This window comes from Caloenas nicobarica, chromosome 17 (assembly GCF_036013445.1).
Source record: "Caloenas nicobarica isolate bCalNic1 chromosome 17, bCalNic1.hap1, whole genome shotgun sequence".
Lineage (NCBI taxonomy): Eukaryota > Metazoa > Chordata > Aves > Columbiformes > Columbidae > Caloenas > Caloenas nicobarica.
The window spans coordinates 746,254-767,581 of record NC_088261.1 but is presented as its reverse complement, the minus strand read 5'-3'; the positions used below and the strand labels follow the sequence as shown (position 1 = coordinate 767,581).

General features: G+C 45.0%; 1 protein-coding gene across 3 annotated transcripts in view; it reads left to right on the top strand.

Annotated features, from left to right (window-relative positions):
• The first annotated feature begins 132 nt into the window (after positions 1–132).
• NLK (nemo like kinase) overlaps positions 133–21,328 on the top strand; it is a 34,491-nt gene continuing 13,295 nt past the window's right edge. Inside the window, exons 1-2 of one of the 3 annotated variants that reach the window (XM_065647010.1) lie at positions 133–188; positions 681–1,686. In XM_065647010.1, coding sequence (XP_065503082.1) covers positions 1,229–1,686 — 458 coding nt within the window. In that variant the 5' untranslated portion in view covers positions 133–188; positions 681–1,228. Of the gene's footprint in view, positions 189–315; positions 1,687–21,328 lie in introns of those variants that run through there. The other 2 variants (XM_065647011.1, XM_065647012.1) reach the window with 2 other exon arrangements.

Genomic DNA, 21,328 nt, shown 5'->3' with positions numbered 1-21,328 from the left:
TCCTATGGGCCGGCCGAGCTGGGTCCCGCTCGGTGATTGGGTGGGGCCGGCTCTCGCGGAGCCTGGTGGGCCGGGTCCGATTGGCTGCGGGCGGGTGTCGGGCGCGCGCCCCGCATGGGGCAGGGGGGGCCGGCGGGGGGAGGGCAGGCCGGTGCGCGTGCCCGCTGTGGCTGGGGCTCCGTGAGGAGGTGAGTGGCGGCGGGTCGGGCGGCCGAGGCGGCGGCGGCCGGGGGGCGGAGCGGCGCTGCGCGGCGGGGCCCTGAGCGCCCGCCGGCCCCCACCTCTGCCTGCCGCACGCACGCAGCGGAGACCCCCTCCCCCCCGCGGCCCCGGGCCCTCCCGCCCCGCCGGAGGGGGGGTGCAGCCGCCGGCGCCCCCCGCGGAGCGCTGCCCGCCGCCCGCCAGGCTGTCAGGGCGCCCCCGCCGCCTCCTCCCCCTCGCCCCTTTTATCCCGGCCCCGCGCTCTTCCCTGTCATTCATTTGTCACTTTCCCCGCTCCCATTTTTTCCCCTCGCCCTCTCGTCCCTCCGTTGTTTCCTTCCCTTCCCCGGCCTTTTTCCTTCCCCGTCTATTTTTATCTTCTTTTCATCCCCCTCGCCCTCCCCCCGCTTCTCCTCGCCCTCCTCCCCTCACTCCTTCCGTCCCCCTTCACTTTCTCTGGGTGCTTGTGTGTGTTTCAGGCCTTCCAGGAAAAGTTGCAAACTCCCGAGTTGTTTTTGCTGCGTTTGAGGGAGCAGGTGCCTGGCAGGAGGGAGCGATGTAGGAGGTGCCTGGGCGCTCAGGGAGGTGCCAGGAGATACATGGAGAGGATGTGGGAATGGCAGGGGTAGGCTTGTCAGTGCACTCAGGGTGTTCCAGGGGAGAGACTCCAAATCCTCCTTCTGGAGGGATTGATCACTGTATTTCTTCTTTATATTAAAAAAAAAAAAAAAAAAAAAAGTGAAGAAAAAAACCAAACCAAACCCAAGCCAGTTGCCCAAGGATGGAGTTTCAGTAGCCGACAACAGCCGGACTCGTGGGGGAAGAGGGTTCGTGCACTCACGCACACATGAAGAGATTCTCCAAATTGTTTGGCTTCGTGAAGAGATAAGGCCAGTTGAGCTCCATGTTTTTAAAGGTGGGCCGTGTATGATGAAACCCAACTTCTTTTAAAGTGTAGCAGATTTCATTTTTATGGCCAAATGACAGCTTGACCCAGTTGTTATCCAATCAAAGGGCATTTTTTTGAATGTCTCTTTGTGGCACAACAGCCAACGCAAAAATGATGGCGGCTTACAATGGCGGTACGTCTGCGGCAGCAGCAGGTCACCACCACCACCATCACCACCACCTTCCTCACCTCCCTCCTCCTCACCTCCATCACCACCACCACCCTCAGCATCACCTGCATCCCGGCTCTGCGGCCGCGGTCCATCCCGTACAGCAGCATGCCTCTTCGGCAGCTGCGGCCGCGGCAGCGGCGGCCGCGGCGGCGGCGATGCTGAACCCAGGGCAGCAGCAGCCGTATTTCCCATCACCGGCACCGGGTCAGGCCCCTGGACCAGCCGCGGCAGCCCCAGCTCAGGTACAAGCTGCAGCAGCTGCTGCGGTCAAAGCGCACCATCATCAGCACTCACAACATCCACAGCAGCAGCTGGACATTGAGCCGGACAGACCTATCGGATACGGAGCCTTTGGTGTTGTCTGGTGAGTAAAGAACAAAAACCGAACCGATTTTTTTCATTTTTTACCAGATCATAATTCATTCTTGGGTTTGTCATTTGAATCGGAATACAAGAAAGCTGCTTGCTACAATTTTTTTTACTGGTTCTTCTCTGTTATTAGAAAGTTGGCTTCACTTGGTTTTGTTGGCAGAATGAGTTTAGAGTGGTGAAGAGCAAGCTCTGGCTAACAGGCCGCACCAGCAGTCTCTTAAGACAAATGCAACGTGCTTATGTACCTTCTGTGCATTTTATTAGAGTATGCTAAGCTATGCTTCCTAAAGTTTCAGGTTAACAAATGAGCATTAGAATATGTGTTTTGACCTGACTTGAGAGTTAAAAATTAAAAGCGTATGAAAATGTCTTCCGTCTTCAGTCACCTGTCAAGATCTTTGTCTAGGAGGCTGTTTGACCTGCGCTAGTATGCTGTACGCTGCCTGAAACAGCATATCTGAACTTTGCTCTCCTCTCATAAATGTAAATGCGATTTTCTGTCTCGCTGTAGTGCTGCCTGCAGCCCTTTTATTCCCCCAGCCGCTATTTCAGAGGATTCTGTCAGTGGAGCATAATCTCTTCTAATACCTTTTGTGACCACCTAAACATAATGTACGTAATTATTGCCCTTCAGGATCACTGAAGCAAAGCTGGCATGAGGGTGGGGTTTTTTTGGTTTTTTGTTTTTTTTTTTTTTTTTAATAAATGGTTGTCAGTTTACTGTATTCTGAAATGTTCATTAGAAACATGAGAGCTGCCTTGGTGGTGTTTTCGGGAGCGTGTGTTGCAGCACACTTCCTGCATCGCAAACGCAAAGTTTGAAGTGTGCAACTGTGTCATGTCCCTGCAGAACTTTCCACAGCATTTAGCTGACAGGACTTGCGGTGGTGCTTAAGCAGTTTCGCTTTAATTACTGTCCATACTGTAACTTTACTGAGCTAGAAGTATGTGGGGGGGTTGCAGGCCGTGCCCGAGCGCTCTGCAGGACGGGCCTCAGAACCAGGCACGGGATCGATCGCTCCATCCCAGCCCTAAAGCTGGTCACTCAGAACCAGAGCCGTGTTTGGAATAAAATCATGTTTTCTAAGAAGGCTGAGCGAGCTGCACAAGCTAGGCGTGGGTTAATGTTACGGTCGATCCGGTGTCCCTGAATTCAGAAGGCCTAGGGAGTTAATTTAAATGCTGAGTTTTCAAAGTCGGAGGAGTGCTGTTGTACAGTTAGCACTGCTGTGTTCCTGCTGTGGTACAGGGGAAAAAAGTTGATAAAAAAGAATGAAAACTGACAAGAAATCTGCTGTAAAAATTATCTAAAGATTATTTCCATTTGTTCATATATTTTTTGATAAAGTATGGAGTTTTTTTTAACTTAATTGTTACAAGCTTGCTTAAATTCAGATTGTTATGTAAGGTCAGACCTTGTTATCGTTTCTACAAGCATTTTGTTTACATGTATTTATTTCCTGGGTCTTTATTTTCTCAGTTTTATTTGCAAAATAATAAGGTGCAGAGAGAGATCTGCTTTCGTAATATTCAGTAGAATAAAAGGTCAGGCTTGCATATTTAAATATAATATCATTAAAAATGCTGGGGGGAAAGAAAGAAGTGTAGAAAGAAAGGTCTATTCTTGGCTGACACTGTGTAGAACTGTGGTGAAGTGGCCACCCAGACCCCGACCACGCAACTGCCCCCAGTGGGACTGTGCTGGCAAAGTTGTAGCTGCAGCGTTTACTTCAAGATAACAACAGCTTAAAAAAAAAAAAAAAAAAAAAGCAAAGAGGGAGGGTGTTAAGTAAAAGCAGAAGCTTGGAGGTCAGGTCGCCTGGGTGAAGCTGCGAGGCTGCGCAGACGGTGCGAGCGGTTGAGTTCGGTTCCTCTTGCTCACATGGGTTGCTCAGTGGTTGCTGTTGGGCTTTGGCATTTCATATGGAGTTCTGCAAGTGAAGAGTCTGTAAGCAATAGCTAAACTGCACTTTAGATTTCATTCAAAACGTGAAAGAATGCCTGTGTAATTTAATTCTAGCTGCCCGAGATAATGCAGCTGAACATAAATGTGGGTCTGGATATTTATAGTTTAAGTTGACTTAGGCGTGAAAAATGTATACTTTGGTACAAGTGTAACGTAGAGTTTCAGTATGTAAGGTCTAAGCTAATTTTCAGTAAGGATTCTGTTTCTTATCTCTCTTTCTGAGCATGTATTGTCACTGGCAGATAGCTGGAAAGTTCATCTATGTACTTCTGAGGGAAATGGATGTTATTTTACAGACAGTTGGAGTGTTTGAAGAAGTCGTCTTTCATCTCGTGACTCAGATGTGTCATTGCATTGTCTAGAAAGATACGACTTACCCTGCAGTGGAGTTGGGCTAATAAGCAATCAGTAATGTGTGGTATTGAGCTTCCCGTTAGCTCACCAAGAGATTTTGACTTGGCAGTGGAATTAGCATTTGTCATTAGCTCATTTGTCTGGTACTTTATGATGTTTTGGGGTAGCTAATGTGCTGCTGGAGTGTTTCCCTCACCAAGAGCCGCAGCATCGTGCTTCAGCATTTCCACGATGAGCTCCCGCAGGCTGGAGTTGCTGGGTTTGTACACACGAGCTGCTGCCTTGCCCAGCTGCTCGCTGCTGCACTTCAAATCAACTGGCCATGGCACCTTATCTCCTTTGGCTACACGCAGATTTTAAAGTGAACTTAGGCCAAGCTGGCAAGGTAGAAAAGAATCTCTCGAACAATCGGCATTAAATTGCTATATTTATCCATTTGTCTATTAATGCAGTACCAGAGCTCGGTGTTTCTGAACTGGGCCAAAGCGGGAGCTGCTGCAGCAGGAGAAGATGAGCAGGTACCTCCCCCAGTTCTGCAGGTTTGCCTGAATGAGCTCTGGTGTGGCAAATCGCCACGAGGCAAGTTGTGTCCCTAATCCGCTGAAAACAAAGCCATTTGCTCCTAAGTATTCACGGTTAACACATTCTTAAAGTGTTGGAAAAAGAATTCCAGATGTTAGTTTCAGCAACAAACTCTGCGCCCTACGTTTGGAATCATCAGTGTGATTTTTGGAAGTCTTGTGCACGTTCTAAGAATAAGGAGCTGTCCTTTGCAGAACTGCTCCCTGCTTTCCTGGGGAGACGTGCTACTGCCATCTGGTGGGATTCCTCAAAATAATAACCATAATAATAATAAAAAGCTGTCTGGTGAGGCTGGCCAGGCTCCTGGGTTTGGTGTGAGGGTTCACATGAACCCCTCCAGCTGTTCCCTGCAGGACTCGGGGCCCACGGGGCTGTGGAATCGCTCTTGTGGCTGGTTCAAGCTGTTAATGCTGCTGCCGAGATTCTGTGAAAATGCCTTGTTGGTCGGGTTATCTTATCGTGGAGTGAGAAACTGAGGCTCTGGAAGGTGTGTGGGGATTGTATTTGTCTTATATGTGTCTCTGGTTTGGAAAAGTTATTGTCATTCGTCAAAGATTGTGAAATCAAGCAATCTGTTTTATTATTATCAAAACTACGTTAAAAGGCATCTCTGTGGGAAATCTGTTACAAATGACAATAGAAAAAAGTATATGATTACCAAAAAAAGTCCTGATTTACACAATTTTAAATTGTAGCATAATTTTTAATGTGTTTTCTTCTAATACATTTTATTCAGGAAGTCAAACAGCAGTACAAGGTTCCCAGTAGTTTGACTGTTAATGTTGAGGTAGGACATTACATACAGGCTCCCATAACTTTTAAAGGCAGAAATAGTTTATCCTAAATCTACCCTTCGTTCCTCGCCTTCAAAGGCCTGAAATCACTAAAGTCATTGCTAAATAAAAATCAAAATAATATTTTATGCAATTGATTGTTGCCTGAACCCTGGAACTATTTTAAGAGGGTTTTATCACTAAACTGATACTAAGCGCAGCAGTAGGAAAGACGTTTCTAGGATAAACCGATAATCTTACTTTAAAGGAACGTGTCATGCTGAGCAAGTATGCAATATAGATAATTCGTTTTGGACAAAATTGCTAGATTGTATATTAGGAAAAAAAGATGTTACAGCTTCAAAAAAGTGTGAATAACTGCAGGATAAGTTCCCCTTCTGATGTCTAGTATTGCTGTGAACCGCGATGATGTTTTGCGTAGCTAATGCAAATAATAATGCAAAAGTCCAGTCTGGTAATGATGAAAAGTTTAGAAAAGATGAATGATGAAAATTTGTTTTACGAAACTTTTAAAGACATTTGGCGTGAGAGATTTTTTCCAAAGCTAAAGGTTTTTGTATCATAATCTTTTTCCGGTCCCTCAAAACTCACCTGTTAGTGGAAGACAGTGCTTGAACATTAGGAAGATGTCCTGAGTTAATGAGCATTTAGGTGGACAACTGTTGCAAGCCCTTTCCGTTAGAAGCTGTGACAGAAATGCCGTTACAGTTTCCTGACCGCTCAGGGATGACGTTTTGTCCAACACCGTCGCCTTTCCTGGTTCAGCGGGGTCTGGTCCCCTCTGGTGCGACCGGCGGGGCCCGCAGCCCCGCAGCCACACCGCGTTCTTCCCTCCTCCACCTTCTGTGTGATTCTTCAGCGAGTTTTTCTGTTGTCTGGCGTGTCTGATGCAGATAGGCAGTAATTTCCTAAGCACGAGGCTAAGTCGTTTTTATCCAGTTATTTCTTGGAGGAAACCATGAGGCTGCCTGAGGCACCAGAGGCAGTTCTGGCAATGGGGACATTACGGAGCTGAGGGCGTATTGTGTTTCACTCTTACATCACAATTCAAGGATCTGCAGGTGATTATCTTTAATAGCTATGCCAGTAATTTTTAAAGGATTGCTTTATCTAAATTGGATTCTGTTTGTGAAGAAATACAGTAGAACAATGACCTTATTCAGGTTTTTTTATATAGGAAATTTTGCAAAGCTTATATGTTTAAGTTGGGGTTTTTTTTCCAAATTTCATGAAAAGAAAAATTCTGTTAATGTTTAAATGACTGTTCCCCAAATGTGCTGAATTAAATGAAATGGATATAACAACTCCCTGCATTTACATTAGAGGTTGGGAATTAAGTGAAATTCTATCTAAGTGATGTACTGGATTGTTCGTTATTGTCTTGGAAGATGATGCAAGAAGGAAGGAATGTGAATAACACTTTTTTCTCAAAGTTGGGCGAGGACCGTTTTGGATAAATCAGTTCACTGTGAATTACGCCAAGGTCACGTTTCCCAGGTCCCTTCAAGCCAAGTTGTTTGTGTCCAGGTACAAGTGCACGCGATGGTACAGCCGGAGCACGGGGCACCTTCTGCATCGTCTCTTTATGTTGCAGCGGAACAGCTTGTGACTGGCACTGCCATCTAATGCTGATTTTTTAGAAGACATATTTCAGATGTTCTTTTCCCTTCTCCCCCCCACATACTCTTTCACCTTTTCTTAAGAGAGTTTAAATTGTAGATGTCACTAATCCAAGTCCACCGATGCCTTTGGTGTGTACACGTGGGTGCAGATGTGAGAACACACAGCCGCTGTGTATGATCAGAGTGATGAGTGTGTGTGTTGGATGAGGCTGCTGCATTTCTTGGGGGAACCATGGGATTGAGACTGAAAATAGCTTTGGGCAGGTGAAGTAGAAGGAAGCCTTTGGGATATGTTTGAAGTGGGTTTTGATGACTTGTAATGGTTGTATCTGGGTCTCATGTATCTTTAATCCTCTGGAAAGTTCTGCCTTCTGGTCTGGAATACGTAACGTTTAGCTTTTCATATGAGAAAAGCTTGCTCAAGGTTGTATAGAGCTTAAACTGAATTCGTGTTTATTTGATAATATAATTTGTGATGGTTTTTAAAATGGCACATTAAAAAACTCCACAAAGAACTGTAAATTGTTAGAAAGTAAGAGAACTGAGAAGCTGGCTTAGTCTGCAAAACTGAGCAGAGATGAATGAGTTTTATGATGGAGGGAGATCTTTGGGGCAGTTATATTGTATTTTAGGTTGTATTGTATTTTATTTCTGTAGGCTCCTGTATGTAAGGAGACCCATCTGTTCTGTATTTGAGGGTTAGTTTTTGAAGTCCCGTTTGTCTGAGTTGTTTGTAAGCAAATAGAGAGCAGTGGCTTTCCTACTGGATTCTGTGTACCCGGGAGATCCAGCTCCCAGGGGTTTTGTATGGAAGTTTTGGTGACTGGAGCACAGCGTACCTTTGGTTTCTTTGTAAGAAGAGTTGCAATGGAGCAGTCGAGTCCTCTTTTTACACAGAATGTGATAAATGTTCCCCCCTCTGTTTTGGAAGATGGAAATGGCACACAGGGAATGCCACAATCTTCTCGCACGGTCTGGGTTAACGTGGTTGGGTGGAGCCTGCGGCTGCGCTGCAGCTTCTCGTGGGTTCACACGCGGGTTCTGGGCAGCCAGGGGCAGCCGGGGCAGCCAGGGGCAGCCGGGGCTCCGCGGTGCTCCCGGCTCCTGCCGGCGCTTCCGTTCTCGTACAGCGCTCACTTAAGCTGTGCTGAAGCAATGTTCCTTACTTCCTAGAACCAAGAATATGTTACAGGACTGTTCTAACTGATCCACATAGAATTCCTACTGAGACAAAGAATGAATTATGTTTTGGCGGGGTTTTTTCTACCTTTGTCAGTTATACCTTTGCTGTGTTTAGATTTCTGTTGGTAGAATTTCTGTGCATGTTTCCTGACTCTGGGGATTTCTTGAGAATAGAACTGGCTACTTTGAATTAGTTGAAAAATGGAAGTCCTTGGAACAGAGAACGAGATGATACAGGGCAATTTAGATGTTTAAATCCTTCTGGAATATGAGAAGCAAGGTAAAAAGTAGGATCTGTACTCAGAACAGCTTCTGGGGTTTACTGAAAACCCATTTATTTCTGTTCAAAAGAATTCAATAGAAAGAAGCTTGGGTCAGTTACTGCAGTTTCTTCTGTAACCTTTAGAATCTAACAGTAAACACTCAATTAAAGATTAAGTTATAAATATTATTACGAGAGTAGTCTATCTGAAAATGTTTGGATTTTGTTTCTGAAATTCAAGTATGTAGTATGCTCGATATTTACTTAATAGCTGAAGTCCATTTTAACTTTCTGTAATAGATTATTTAATGACTGTGATCAATGACTGTTCTCTGTTGCTTAGTACCAGGTATTTACAATTATATAATCACTTTCTGTAAACAAACTATAGTTTCAGTTTTCCAAGGCGTAGCTTGGAGACATGCCAGCCCGGCTGCCTTCGGTTACCTGTGAAGCTGGGAAATTCTCGCAGTACTAAAGAATGTTTGGAGGTAACGCAGCTGTAGTGTCCATGACAGCGGTGACCAGAGTCGGTAGCACTGGTGTCACCACTGGAGCGGTGCAGATCTCCTGTGTCACCGGTTCCAAAATGCCCTTGTACAGGTGTGTGCTGGAGGGGGGGAGCGGGAGCTCCATGGGTTCACTGGAAGTGCAGGATGGGGGTTCTGATACTTTTAATATTTGGTTCTATATTGTAGAGTGCACCAATAGCCTTGATCCATCAGATTGCCAGCACATTTTTCTAGGCTTCAGAGTTCTGTAATTTTTCTGCAAATTGTCTACCGGGAGTTTCAGTAATCATAGAAAAAATGACAGTTGTGTTGAACTGAACTCAGGTGTGTAAAGTGTGAGCGCACACAACATGGTACAGGGGCACTGGTGGAGTATGGGAGGGTGTGAAACTGCGCAGAGGAGAGAACACAGGTGAGCACAGCCTGTGACCGACCTGCAGAGCTGTTCATACACCAGAACACGGCCTGTGACCGACCTGCAGGGCTGTTCATACACCAGAGCACGGCCTGTGACCGACCTGCAGGGCTGTTCATACACCAGAACACAGCCTGTGACCGACCTGCAGGGCTGTTCATACACCAGAGCACGGCCTGTGACCGACCTGCAGGGCTGTTCATACACCAGAACACGGCCTGTGACCGACCTGCAGGGCTGTTCATACACCAGAGCACGGCCTGTGACCGACCTGCAGGGCTGTTCATACACCAGAACACGGCCTGTGACCGACCTGCAGGGCTGTTCATACACCAGAACACGGCCTGTGACCGACCTGCAGGGCTGTTCATACACCAGAACACAGCCTGTGACCGACCTGCAGGGCTGTTCATACACCAGAGCACGGCCTGTGACCGACCTGCAGGGCTGTTCATACACCAGAGCACTCGAAAAATCTGGACTTCATTTTCAATTAAAAGCTATACGTTTTAATTGTGCTATGTGAGAATGATGGATAAATAAAGGCAGGCTCATGTCAGCCTTGACATTAAATCACTTCCATGGCTGACTTTAGAACGTGGCCATGCAGAGTGTTTAAAAGTGCTTAGTAAGAATTCCAGCTTTAATCATGAGGCTATAGCAAAATCGGTGTGTCCTGGTAGTACCATTCTTTAATTTCCTGATGTGGTGTTTTTCTATAAAGGCTTGGAAACATGTGTGTGTGAGTAGAATTTTTATGCTGTTTATGGTGTTGGATACAACACCAGAGTGGTTACAGCAGAATAATTTTGTAGAGTATGTACTTAGATAAATTATCGTCTGTTATTTCTTTTCTTGGAACATGGTATGATGATATTTTTGTGCAATTCGAAAAAAATAAATTAAGAGCTTTCTGTTCAAGAACTCTTGCAGAAATTTTGTGGACAAGATACACTGGAAAACATGGAATCCTTGCACTCTGGAGAAGGATTTTCTTTCCCCCATTCATATGCAAACACATTTTAATAGGTGCAAAAAAACTGTTCACTGGAGAAACTGGTGGTTTAGTTTCCTTGTCATTTTGGAATGGTGCTATTCCAGATTTCAATCCTAAATCCATTCCTGGTTTCATGGCCATATTTTTCCTCATTATTCTGGTACCACCAGGCGGTGCTCTTATAGTTTTCTTCATTTTGTGAGCTACAGGTATTGTCAGAATAGAGCCTTTGCTTAATGGGAGCAAGAAAGCCGAGGATGGCATTGAACGGATTGATGGTCAAATAGTTACTCTGGCTTTGCTCTACTTTATTAGGTTTTTCTAAAAAGCTGCTGACTTTCCTTTGTTGCATGTATCATTTTTTAAAATTTCAGATAATGCATTTTAATTTTTTATTTAATATAAGTTCTTGTAACTATTGAAGAATATTTGTCTATGAATAGCAAAATATATTCCATCACGGTAGTGGCAGTGTTCAGAAATGAGCAACCTCCTCCACGTGAAGAAATTACCAAGATCTGTGCCAGCACCTGTTGAGCTCTGCAGGGGAGACTCAAAACCCAGTCTAGTTGTGGATTAAGGAGAAGAGAGTCTGACTTGTTAAAGTTTATTAAAGGGAATACAGGAAGTTTGATCAGAGTCCGTTTTGTACCCTTTTCATATCTGTATGGCGCTGCTGTCTGGAGGCTGCAAAGACGTGATATTCATACAATTAATATGCATAACGCAATACTGCACAGATCATACATGCAGACCGTCTAGAGCACTTGGCATCCAGGTGCTGTTTGTGTGCAGTTTTTAAAATTTGTTTGTTTTTAACAAAAGTGAGGCGTCTTCCATTCAATTAGCATTTTTCAAGTCACGATTCGTATTGCAGTTGCGAGGATGTATCCAGAACAAACACGAACAGACACAGGCTGCAGGCGACGTCTTGGAAAACAAAGATCTGCCACTCATTTGTTACAGGCACGTGTTCTCGAGGTCATCGTTCTGGACATGGATCGTGTTAACATGATGCACAGTTAGAGGACAATGGAGTTTAATTGTTTATGTTTTCTTGTAGTTCAGCATATGTAAAGGAAAAAACAAAACAAAACACAAATGCAAAAGCAACCAAGGGCTGTGTCAACAAAAATACCCAGCTCTGAAAGTGAAATCAACAGAATGAATAATAACTAGCATCTACCTAAATTCAAATTGGTGGGGAGAGAATCTCGTACATCATAATTTCTGTTAATTTAAATAGGGAAAACTCTGCTTTTCCTCATCCCTTATTCCTCTCACTGTTCTGAGCTGACTGAATCAATGCACTGTTACTGCCCGTGATGTTCTGAGTGTTTTGTGCCCAGGATGCGGTTTCACAGCCGCGTCCGTGCCAGCCCGCCCGCCTGAGCTGACGTTGGTGCGGCAGTGTCCCCAGGCGTTCATCTTCCCTTGACGCTGCTTCGCAAGCGAATATTTGGATCAGCAGCTGGAACAAAAAAATACGAAATTAAGACCTGCTGGAACTCTTTCTGGGTGTAACCCTTGGGCCGTTGGAAGCTGCCGTCTCTGCCGGTCTCGTGTGGCCCAGAGGGCGTCCGAGGGCACGTCTGGGGACACGGCGTCAGCGCCGATCGGCCCTCGCGGCCGCGGGCGTCATTGTCTAACAGACAACAGCGCAGACAATACTGGCAGGCAAACAGATGTATTTTAAAAAATGTTTCACCATAGGTCACTTGATTTAATTCAAGGGAGTAAGAGTAGTATACAACAGCTTAACCAAAAGCACTTTTTAATTATGAAGTGGGAAGTACGTTTTATTTGTTTTTTAAGTTATTACAGATAACTCAAGGTATCAAAGTGCTTTTCTGAGCCTATTTGTTGGTTGTGTTTGAAAAGTCAGGATGAAGGTCTTGCCCTGTGCTTTTGCTAGCAGCGCATTGACACACTGAGCCGAGCCGCTCATCTGAACTGCGGCTTTCCTTGCACCTGCTGAAGGAGAAAAGCGTTTGTGTTCTGTAGGTTTGGCTTATTTGTTGTTTTCTGAAGCAGTTGAAGAAAAGTAGGTGAATGTTGACAGAATCGGGACCAGCCTTGACCTACTTGTGGCTTTTTCTCTGATCTCTGTCTTGGGCACGTCACCTGATCGTTTTTTATGCTACTGTTCACTCATTTAAAGCTCATCTAAAAGACAGAGAACTTAAAAAAATATACAGGCAAAGACTTGCTTTTACCAGAAAAACTAGATTTTGCAAATTTTACAGTATTTCAGTCACTTGAGTAGTAATCCAAACTATCTCCCATAGAATTATCAACAAGATGAGAAATTGCATTGGTCGCACGTTCAGCCTGTCGCAGACAGGACAGAGTTTTAAACCATTCCGTATCGCTCTCAGCAGGCTGTTCATTCGCAGGTGCTATTTACCTGTCTGGTTTAGTCTGGCCCTAATATCTTAATATTTCTGAAATTGCCCTTGGAATCTAATGAAGAGGAGTGGTTATGGCTCCGGTGGAACTGGGGCTGTCAAGGAGACAGGTGGAATGTCTCCAGCGCTGGAGATCACCCACTGCACCGGCCCATGGCAATGGGGCCTGATGGCTCTTCACACTCCCTCTTCATAAATATAAGCCTGATTTTTTTTTATCTCCATTTTTTTTTTTCCCCAAGGTTGTGGGTCTTTCTTAAATCTTCATTAACATATACTAAAATAAAAAGGACGTATTTCACATTCCAAAAATATACCATAACCCTAAAGCATCTTCTAGACTTCTGGATTGTACAGGTTCTGAGTTTATTTCACACTCGTGTTTTGACATGTCCCTTCTGTTTGACAGTAATTCAAAGATGGAATGACTGTGTGGTGTTGATGACATAGAAATCTTTACACAGGAAAAAAAAATACCTATAGTTCACAATAATTTATGTGAGTAAAATGTACAGAGCAAGCAGCAGAAAAACTGATGTCCAGCTGCCTCGTACACAATGACGGGGAAGATGCTGTTAATGTAATTGGGCTCTTTACCACTGTCATCAAATTATATAAAGGATTTTCTTCAGTTCAAGTTGCCACGATGAGAAGAAGCTGTGTTGTCTGTGAGAGAGGCAGCGCTAGGAGAACTTTTGTCAGATGTGCTGTTCAGTTTGTTTCTCTGCTCTTACTTGTGGGTTATTCGGTAGAGGAGGAATTGAAAGGTCTCTGGTTAGTGTTTCCTTTGGCCATTGTTAAATGTTGGTGTTGGGAATTACAGGGCTTTATAAGCTCAATGGATATCTCAAGTAATATTCTGAAATTCTGTGATTCTAATGTCCGTTCCCGTGCAAGACAGATAGGGATCAATCTAGGGGACGTGGCAAGGGACTTTATCGGCCTGCTTTGCTCTGGAGGTGCAGAAATACCAGGAACCGTGCCAGAGCCTGCAGGCTCCTTGGACGTGCAGAACAGGTTTCTTAGGTGGGTTTTCCTTGGCTGGCTGCTGGGAATGGGAACAGAGGCCAGTGAATGGGCCAGGAGTGTAATAGTCCATGTATTGTGGTATATGCTTTAAAAATCAAGCAGAAAGAAGTACGAAAATACATGGAGATTTGTATGTTTATTGGGCATGTTTTTATTTATCAACATCACAGACCTTGCAGAGCTGCGCCAATGACTGAAAATAATTACTTTTATAGAATTAAAAAATATATCCAAATAAATGTCTCGCGTAGTGTAATAACTTACTCTAGTTGTGGTTCATATAGGCAGTTGAGAAGTAAATAAAAAGGTCTCAAGCGTAGCCAGAAAATTTTGTGTAAATGGGGAAATAAATTTGATTTGGAAAACAGTTTCAATTTTAAGCTTCCATGAAGGAAGACAAATTAAACATTTTAAAATATATTAACCGTAACAGTATCCCTTTAATTTTCTATCATTTCTTTTAAGTAAGATACTCTGAATCAGTTTTTGTTGAAGGAGACAGATTTCTTGCAGTAATCAGTTTTGCTTTTAGCTCTGATTTTTAAAGAATAAGCGATAATGGCACACGTGCTTGAGGGTGTGATTAGCAGGCACCATTAAAGGCTGTGTAGGACACGCATGGTGCAGAAGGAGCTGTGCAGATACTGACTGTGAAGTGCGTGAGGAGCAGGTCGCTTAACCCTTTCACGTGAAATGCCGTTTAGTGAAAGGGAAATGTAGGTATTCCTCAGACTCATCTATATGTTAAACCTGTCAGCTTGTATTCAGCCTTTTCTTGCCCTGAATGAATCCCGTCCATCTAAGACCACCTATCACGGATCTGTATTGGGGAGACCCGGCTCTTTGGAGTAACTTCCAGTGCGGGTGTTTGCAGTGCACGATGCACTGCTGTCACGTTTTCCTCCTTCTCGTAACTTATCTGTGTGTGGCTTTTCCTTTAAAAGTTAGAGCTGAAATGATTATGAGTATCTCCTTTAAATGAGATTGTATCAGCTTTTGCATCTCTTGAACAATGCATGTACAGCCAGAGGGTAAACCACATTATAATACCATGCTAATTGCAGGAGTGTGTATGCTAAAATTCTTGTTGTGAAAAATCCAACAAAACCAGAACCTAGCTCCCTTTAATGACACCGCTCAATTAGCCACTGCTCCGTTTGTCTCTGCAAGGGGACGCGAATTAACGCGGTTTGTAACATACAGCATGGGCTCTCAATTCAGACTTGGCACATGGGGAGAAAAACTTCATGTAAAATTAGAAAAATGGGGGTCCTCAAACCAGCAAGCTTTGGTTACCTGCGCGCGAGGCTCCGTCTGAGCGGGTTCTCTGCAGTTCATGGTGGGCGAGAGCAGCCGTTCATGTGGTGTCCAAGAGCCCTTAAAGAGATTAATGCCACCTACCCCTGTCCTGACAGACTGCACAGAGCCAGCGTGACTGACCCAGATCACACTTGACACATGTTGAGCTGTCATTGTTACTGAAAAGGCAGTCTGCCTGTCCTCCCCTTTGTCTCAGCTCCTTATTCTCCGCTTTCTGGGTGGTGGTGCCAGCACAGCTGTTTGCACAGCGAGCCCTGCGCGGTGGAGCTCCGAGCCCAGCCAGGAGCACTGGCTGCGCGGCTACCCAAGGAGCACAAAGTGAGTTGGCATTTGAATAATTTAGCTTCCGTTAAGAACTGTCACAAAGCTCTCAAATGTGTTTTGTGGGCGTTGGTGAACAGCACCGCTGGCGGTCGGGAACCGCTTTGGGAGATGAACTCCGCGGTCTGGGACTGGGGGAAATCGTCGTGTTTGTGAGGCCAGGTCACTGCAGAGTCTGGAACCTGATCTTGGGCCTCTCCCACTTGGATCTGAGTGCTTATCGTAGTCGAATTGTTAAAGCAGCTGCTTTGCTTGACAATTCAGTACATGTGTATACATTTCCTTTTTATTCTTCAATTAAAAAATCTATTATTAAGTGTGCAGACACGTACTGTTTTATTAATGATTTCACACAGTGTGCATGCTTTCCTCACCTCTCCCGTCTGTACCTAATAGACCGTTAAGTGTTGGCGATCGGTTTTCGTCATGTTTTAGTGGGGCTCCTTGCCCATCAGTAATTCTGCAGGGAACAGATACGCTGGATGTGATGGCCTGCTCCTGTGTGTAAACTTTGTGTATGTGGTCAGACCTTGCCCAGATCAGGGTTTTGGTAACTGCACAGCATCTCCCTGCCCTTTCACTTCAGTCTTGGGAGTCTTTTGTGTTTGTGAACTTTTCTAGAGGACGTTTTATTTCATCCAGTGCTCAAATATATTTTGAGATATGCCAAGATATGAATGATTGTTATTACAAGAGTATAAAATGCCTCTAACATTTGCCAGGCAAAAGCAGAACTCTGTTACCTATTAACATCAGTAGTTTTATTTTAAACTGCGGCATTATGGATCTATTGCAATACTGTGTACTGAAGAAGTGGCATATTGGGTATCAAATTTGAGTTGCATTATTTGTTTAAAAGTATATATCAAATACACTTGGGTGAGCAGTTGAAATGCTTGTGGGACCAGGTTGTCACGTATCTTAGAGTAAGGCTTTCTGGACAGAGCCCGCATGATGAGAGAGTCAGGCAACTGAGGAAGAGAGTTCACTGACTAATGAGAAAAACCTGGAAAGTAATCCTATTAAATCCCCCCCTTCTGATAAGTCCCGAGGTAAATTTATACGTATTTTCTATAAACATAAGGGAAAGTTCACATCTCTCCTAGAACAAACTCCATCAGCAGTTTCCCACACCACCCCTGAGAACATTCTTTCATTATCTTGTTTCTGTGTAATAATTGCCACGGAGTAGTCACAAACTTGTTTTTCTACCAGTTGAAACTGCAGAACAATGTGTATGCTTTGACCTGGATTCAGAGAGAGAAAAAGTTACTGTTGGCCTAGTCTCCACCTTGAAAATTTGCCATCAAGTGACACAGACTTGGTAAAGACTTCTAATGCGGAGCTGCAAAGGCTGAATGCCTGCAAGGATTCTTTGAGATAAGACTTGTCTTTGAAAACATTTTAACTACAAGTCTGGATTGTTTCATTAATCCTTTCTGTAGTTCTCTTACTCTTTAAAATTTTATTATTTCTAGAGTGATTAGCCTGCAATGTAAATAGAAGCTACAGTTTTTGTAAAGTAACTTTTTTTGGGATATGTTTTATGTCAGACTCTTTTAAAACTTTTAATGTAATTCCTAAATATAATGAGATGTATATTTATATGGTGATGATGTAGGCGGAGTGTGAGTGCCAAGGGGGCACTGGCCACCAGGGCCACCAGCCAGGAGCCAAACCGCTGCTGGAGCCGGAGTCCTTGCACTGAAGGCCTTGGCATTGCTGTGGGAGCAAGACGTGCGCCTTGGTTTAAGAGTACTAGAAGCAGCTTTTTGCCATGGTTTATACAGTATGATAAAGAATCCTAAATGATTGGGTGTTCTCACGGAAACATCTGGAATCATGTAATTCTTAGCGGCACAGTTGAAGCCAAACTAGATACTCCTTGATATTTTTTCCCCTCTCCAAATTAAATTTATTAACTTATTTTTTGCCCTGTACCTATATATAATTTTTTGCTGGTGATTTTTGGTTCAAGTCCTGGTCTCTTGTCTCTTTATCCTCAGCTGATGGTTGGGAGGTGAAGGGCTGTGGACTCTGCAGTGCTGGCCGTGCCCGCGTTCCTGCCGCGCTGGTGTCACCGCGGCCTTGTCACACCGCTGTCACCACAGCCTCATCACACCGCTGTCACCACAGCCTCGCCACGCCGCTGTCACCACAGCCTCGCCACGCTGCTGTCACCGCGGCCGCTGGTGTCACCGCCGGCCAGTGGGCTCACAGGGACCGAGCGGAGCGGGAACCGACGGGTCTGAGAGCAGCAGGAGGCAGAGCTGCTGTTCTAGTTGTTCCCTCAATGAGCTCCTCAGAGATCTTGGTGCTTTCCTAGCACCTTTCTCTTGGGGATATGTGACCTGATAGCATATTCCTATAAATAACTATTTTCCTGCTATCAAAGCAGGTGCTGTACACAAACACAAAGCAACGTTTTCAGCGTCTTTATTGGATGCTGTAAATACCAGCTTTTCAGAGAGGCTTTTTTCTTTCTTTGTTTCCTTTTTCTGTTCTTTGTAATACAGTCTTGACATTTCTGATCTTCATAACTTTGTTAGTTTTGTGCCACCCCTTGCAGTGAATTGCCAGCGAGTGCTCTAAAGCTCTCAAGCTAAGGCAGGGGATGAGGAGCAGAGTGAAATTGTTGCAGCTATGGGGAAAGAGTAGAGGAATTGCTTTGAAGATGGATATTGCAGGTGATCATGACTTGTTTGTAGAAGTGGGTTGTCTACAAGAAAAAAGAAACTGGCCTTAAATCCCTGTGGTACAGCAACCGCATTTAACTCATTCCAGACACAAACTTACTCAACTGTAGATGGTCAATGTTCACGTCCTAAAATGTATTACTTTCAATGTGAACTAGTTTTTGTAAAACCTGACTGTTGGATTCGTGTGTTTGTATTCCATGAGCATCATTTCGTAGCAGTAAAGCTGAAGAAAGGGAGTGTTTCGAATCCATCAAAAATCCTATCTTAGGTGTCTTTTTACAATGACCCTTTCGCTGGAGATGACGCAGCTGCCGTCAGAGCTGTTCGTTATCCACACGGAGTCGTTAGCTCACGCAGACGGGAGGGATACCCCTAATGCAGAGCCAGGGATCAGCCCAGCCAGGTTTCAGCAGCAGGGACGCGTTAATAACAGCACTGCTGTGTACAGACCCCGGCACTTATCTCCGCTCCGCCGCTGTTTGCGCTGAAGCAAAGCAGCTGCTGCCCCCGGTTAGGAGAGAACAGACTCAACACAGCATGAAATTGCTGCGCTGCCATTCGCCTTCGTTAGAGTGAGACTGGTACCGGCCACCGGCAGGACTGGGCTCTGCGTGAATAATGGCAAGAAATGCTACTTTGGGAGTTTTACCTTAAAACATTAACACGACACAATGCAAACTTCAAAATCATGTGTTTTATGGTCCATCTGATAATACATATTATCGCATTTTTCTTGTCAATTGCTGGAATAATATTTACACTTACAAGATTTGGAAAAAGGCAGATAGGAAGTTTCTAAAGGCAAATATGCTTAGAAGGTGACTATTGAAAATAACTCAAAAAAATCTTGAGTGTAGTTTCCCAAAGCTGTGTTGCCGCTACTAAAACGTGCAGCCCCCGAGATGTTTGTTGTGGGGAGGAGAACCCGTATCCCAATCCTCGAGTACCGAAGAGGTGATTCCCCCCAGTTCGGGTGTTTGTTCCTCTTCAGCAGAGCCGGCCCGTCCTACTGCCAACAGGTTCTGCTTCAGAAACTGCTCTGTCTCCTGCCTTAAATTTGGTGTCATTTGTTGGTGCTGCTGCAACAGTGAGACCTGAACACAGCTGAAAATCCACCGTGCGTGTGGTTGTAGCAGCCCTGAGTTTTATCTCCGTGCACTCAAATCCACGGTGCGTTTTGTCTAAACAGCCTTCAGGACACCGGTAACAAACCCCTGAGAAGCAGGGAGGTCTCCAGGACCTGCTTTCTCAATCCAGCAACAGATTTTGTTATGGTCTGTTGGTTCTTATTAGTACTAAAGCCCCAAACCAAAGGCAAACTATTCTTGCTCTTTTTTTTTTTTTAATTGATTGATTAATTGCATGTTCAAGCACTCTTTAATTGCTCGTATCTTTGTGATGCTTTAGTGTATCACCGTTGCAATCCTCTTTGGAATTTCTTCCACAGCGGTGAATATCCTCTCAAGAGCAGCTGTGTGTGTGCAGTGGTCAGCAATGGTGTCGAAACTGCAAAGGGAAAGATTAGTAATTCAGTAGCATCTGCAGTGGAATCAGTTAATCAGTGAGGATTTTTGTGAATAAAATTTTCCAGCTCTGTTTCTGCAGCAAGAGAAGTTCCCGTCCAGCGGGAGTGGGACGTGTCCCCTGGCCAGGAGCGCTGAGCTGCCTTCACAGTGGCATTTCTGTACCTCTTCCAGTTTGCGTTCCCTTTCTCTCCAATTTAGGTGAGAGGCAAGAGGCAAAGGTCCCAGAGAAAATAGGAAACATCTTGTGAATTAGAAGAGCTTTTCAGGTTCTTTTCAGCTCTGTGTTTCCCACCATCAAAATAGTCTGGTATCACCTTTCCCGAGTCCCCTCCGCCCCTTATTTAAAGCACAAAGATGCGGTGGCTGTTCAGCCGAGGCTGCTGGGGTCGTTCTCTGACTCCCAACCACCAGTGTCAGGGCCACTTCACACGTTTCGATTGATTGAATTGTTTGGCATTTTGAAGCCAGATGTGGTAGTTAAGGAAGATATTTGATTATCCCGTTCTAATATTTTATTTAGATACTTAAAGATGGACCTGAGACCAAAGAAGAGGCCTTCTGTGTCATCTGTAGGAGAGCCACAGGATAGATAGAAAAGCCAGCAACTTCTTAAGGACAAATGTCATCAGGGTACCTGGCTGGATGTAGCTTCTTATGTGGTTACAGCATGACACGAGAAGAAAGTTATCTTGGTCATCCCAATAAAAATATGCAGGAAAAAAATGAAGGTTTCCAAACAACTGAAGATCTAGAAACCCTGTTTTGTAGCAAGGTTTGAGAAGTCTCACCTTAAAAACAGTGATTGGGAATCGAGGCACCATGATCTCCTTGCTCTAGTTTTATGGTTCTCATTATAAAATTCTATTTTCAGAATCTAATTACTTTAAATTAAAATACTTGCCATGTGCAAAGCACCTTATCATTTCTGAACTACTATACTTGCATCCCATAAGCTCTGTGGGAGAAAGGCAGGTGTCATCCCTGGTTTACATTGGTGGAAACTTGGATACCGTGTCCTGTTGCATCTCCACGTGTAAAGTGATTTAGTGATAGATCAGTTAAGAGTCTTACACTAGCCAGTGTTCCGTCAGAATGGGGTTATTAAATTTTTTCCTCCTTGGGAGAGGGAGAAGAAAGCAGTAGACCTGACAAAATCAAATCTGTGTAACTGAGCGAATGTTTTCCTCTTGCTCTGGTCTTTTTTGGGAGGTGACGGAGATGTTTGTGATCAGGTCTGCTCCTCGGCTCAAGGTGTTGCTCTGACTGAGCTCCAGGCTGCGTGCCGGTGTCCCGGTGTGCGCTGGTGTCCCGGTGTGCGCTGGTGTCCCGGTGTGCGCTTGTGTCCCGGTGCGTGCCGGTGTCCCGGTGTGCGCTTGTGTCCCGGTGCGTGCCGGTGTCCCGGTGTGCGCTTGTGTCCCGGTGTGCGCTTGTGTCCCGGTGTGCTGGTGTCCCGGTGTGCTGGTGTCCCGGTGTGCCGGTGTCCCGGTGTGTGCTGGTGTCCCAGTGCGCGCCGGTGTCCCGGTGTCCTGCTGCGTGCCGGTGTCCAGGTGTGTGCTGGTGTCCTGGTGTGCGCCGGTGTCCCGGTGTGCCACCACTGGGCACCACCGGGCTGGGCTGTGTGTGCCCTGCTCAGCAACCACGGCTG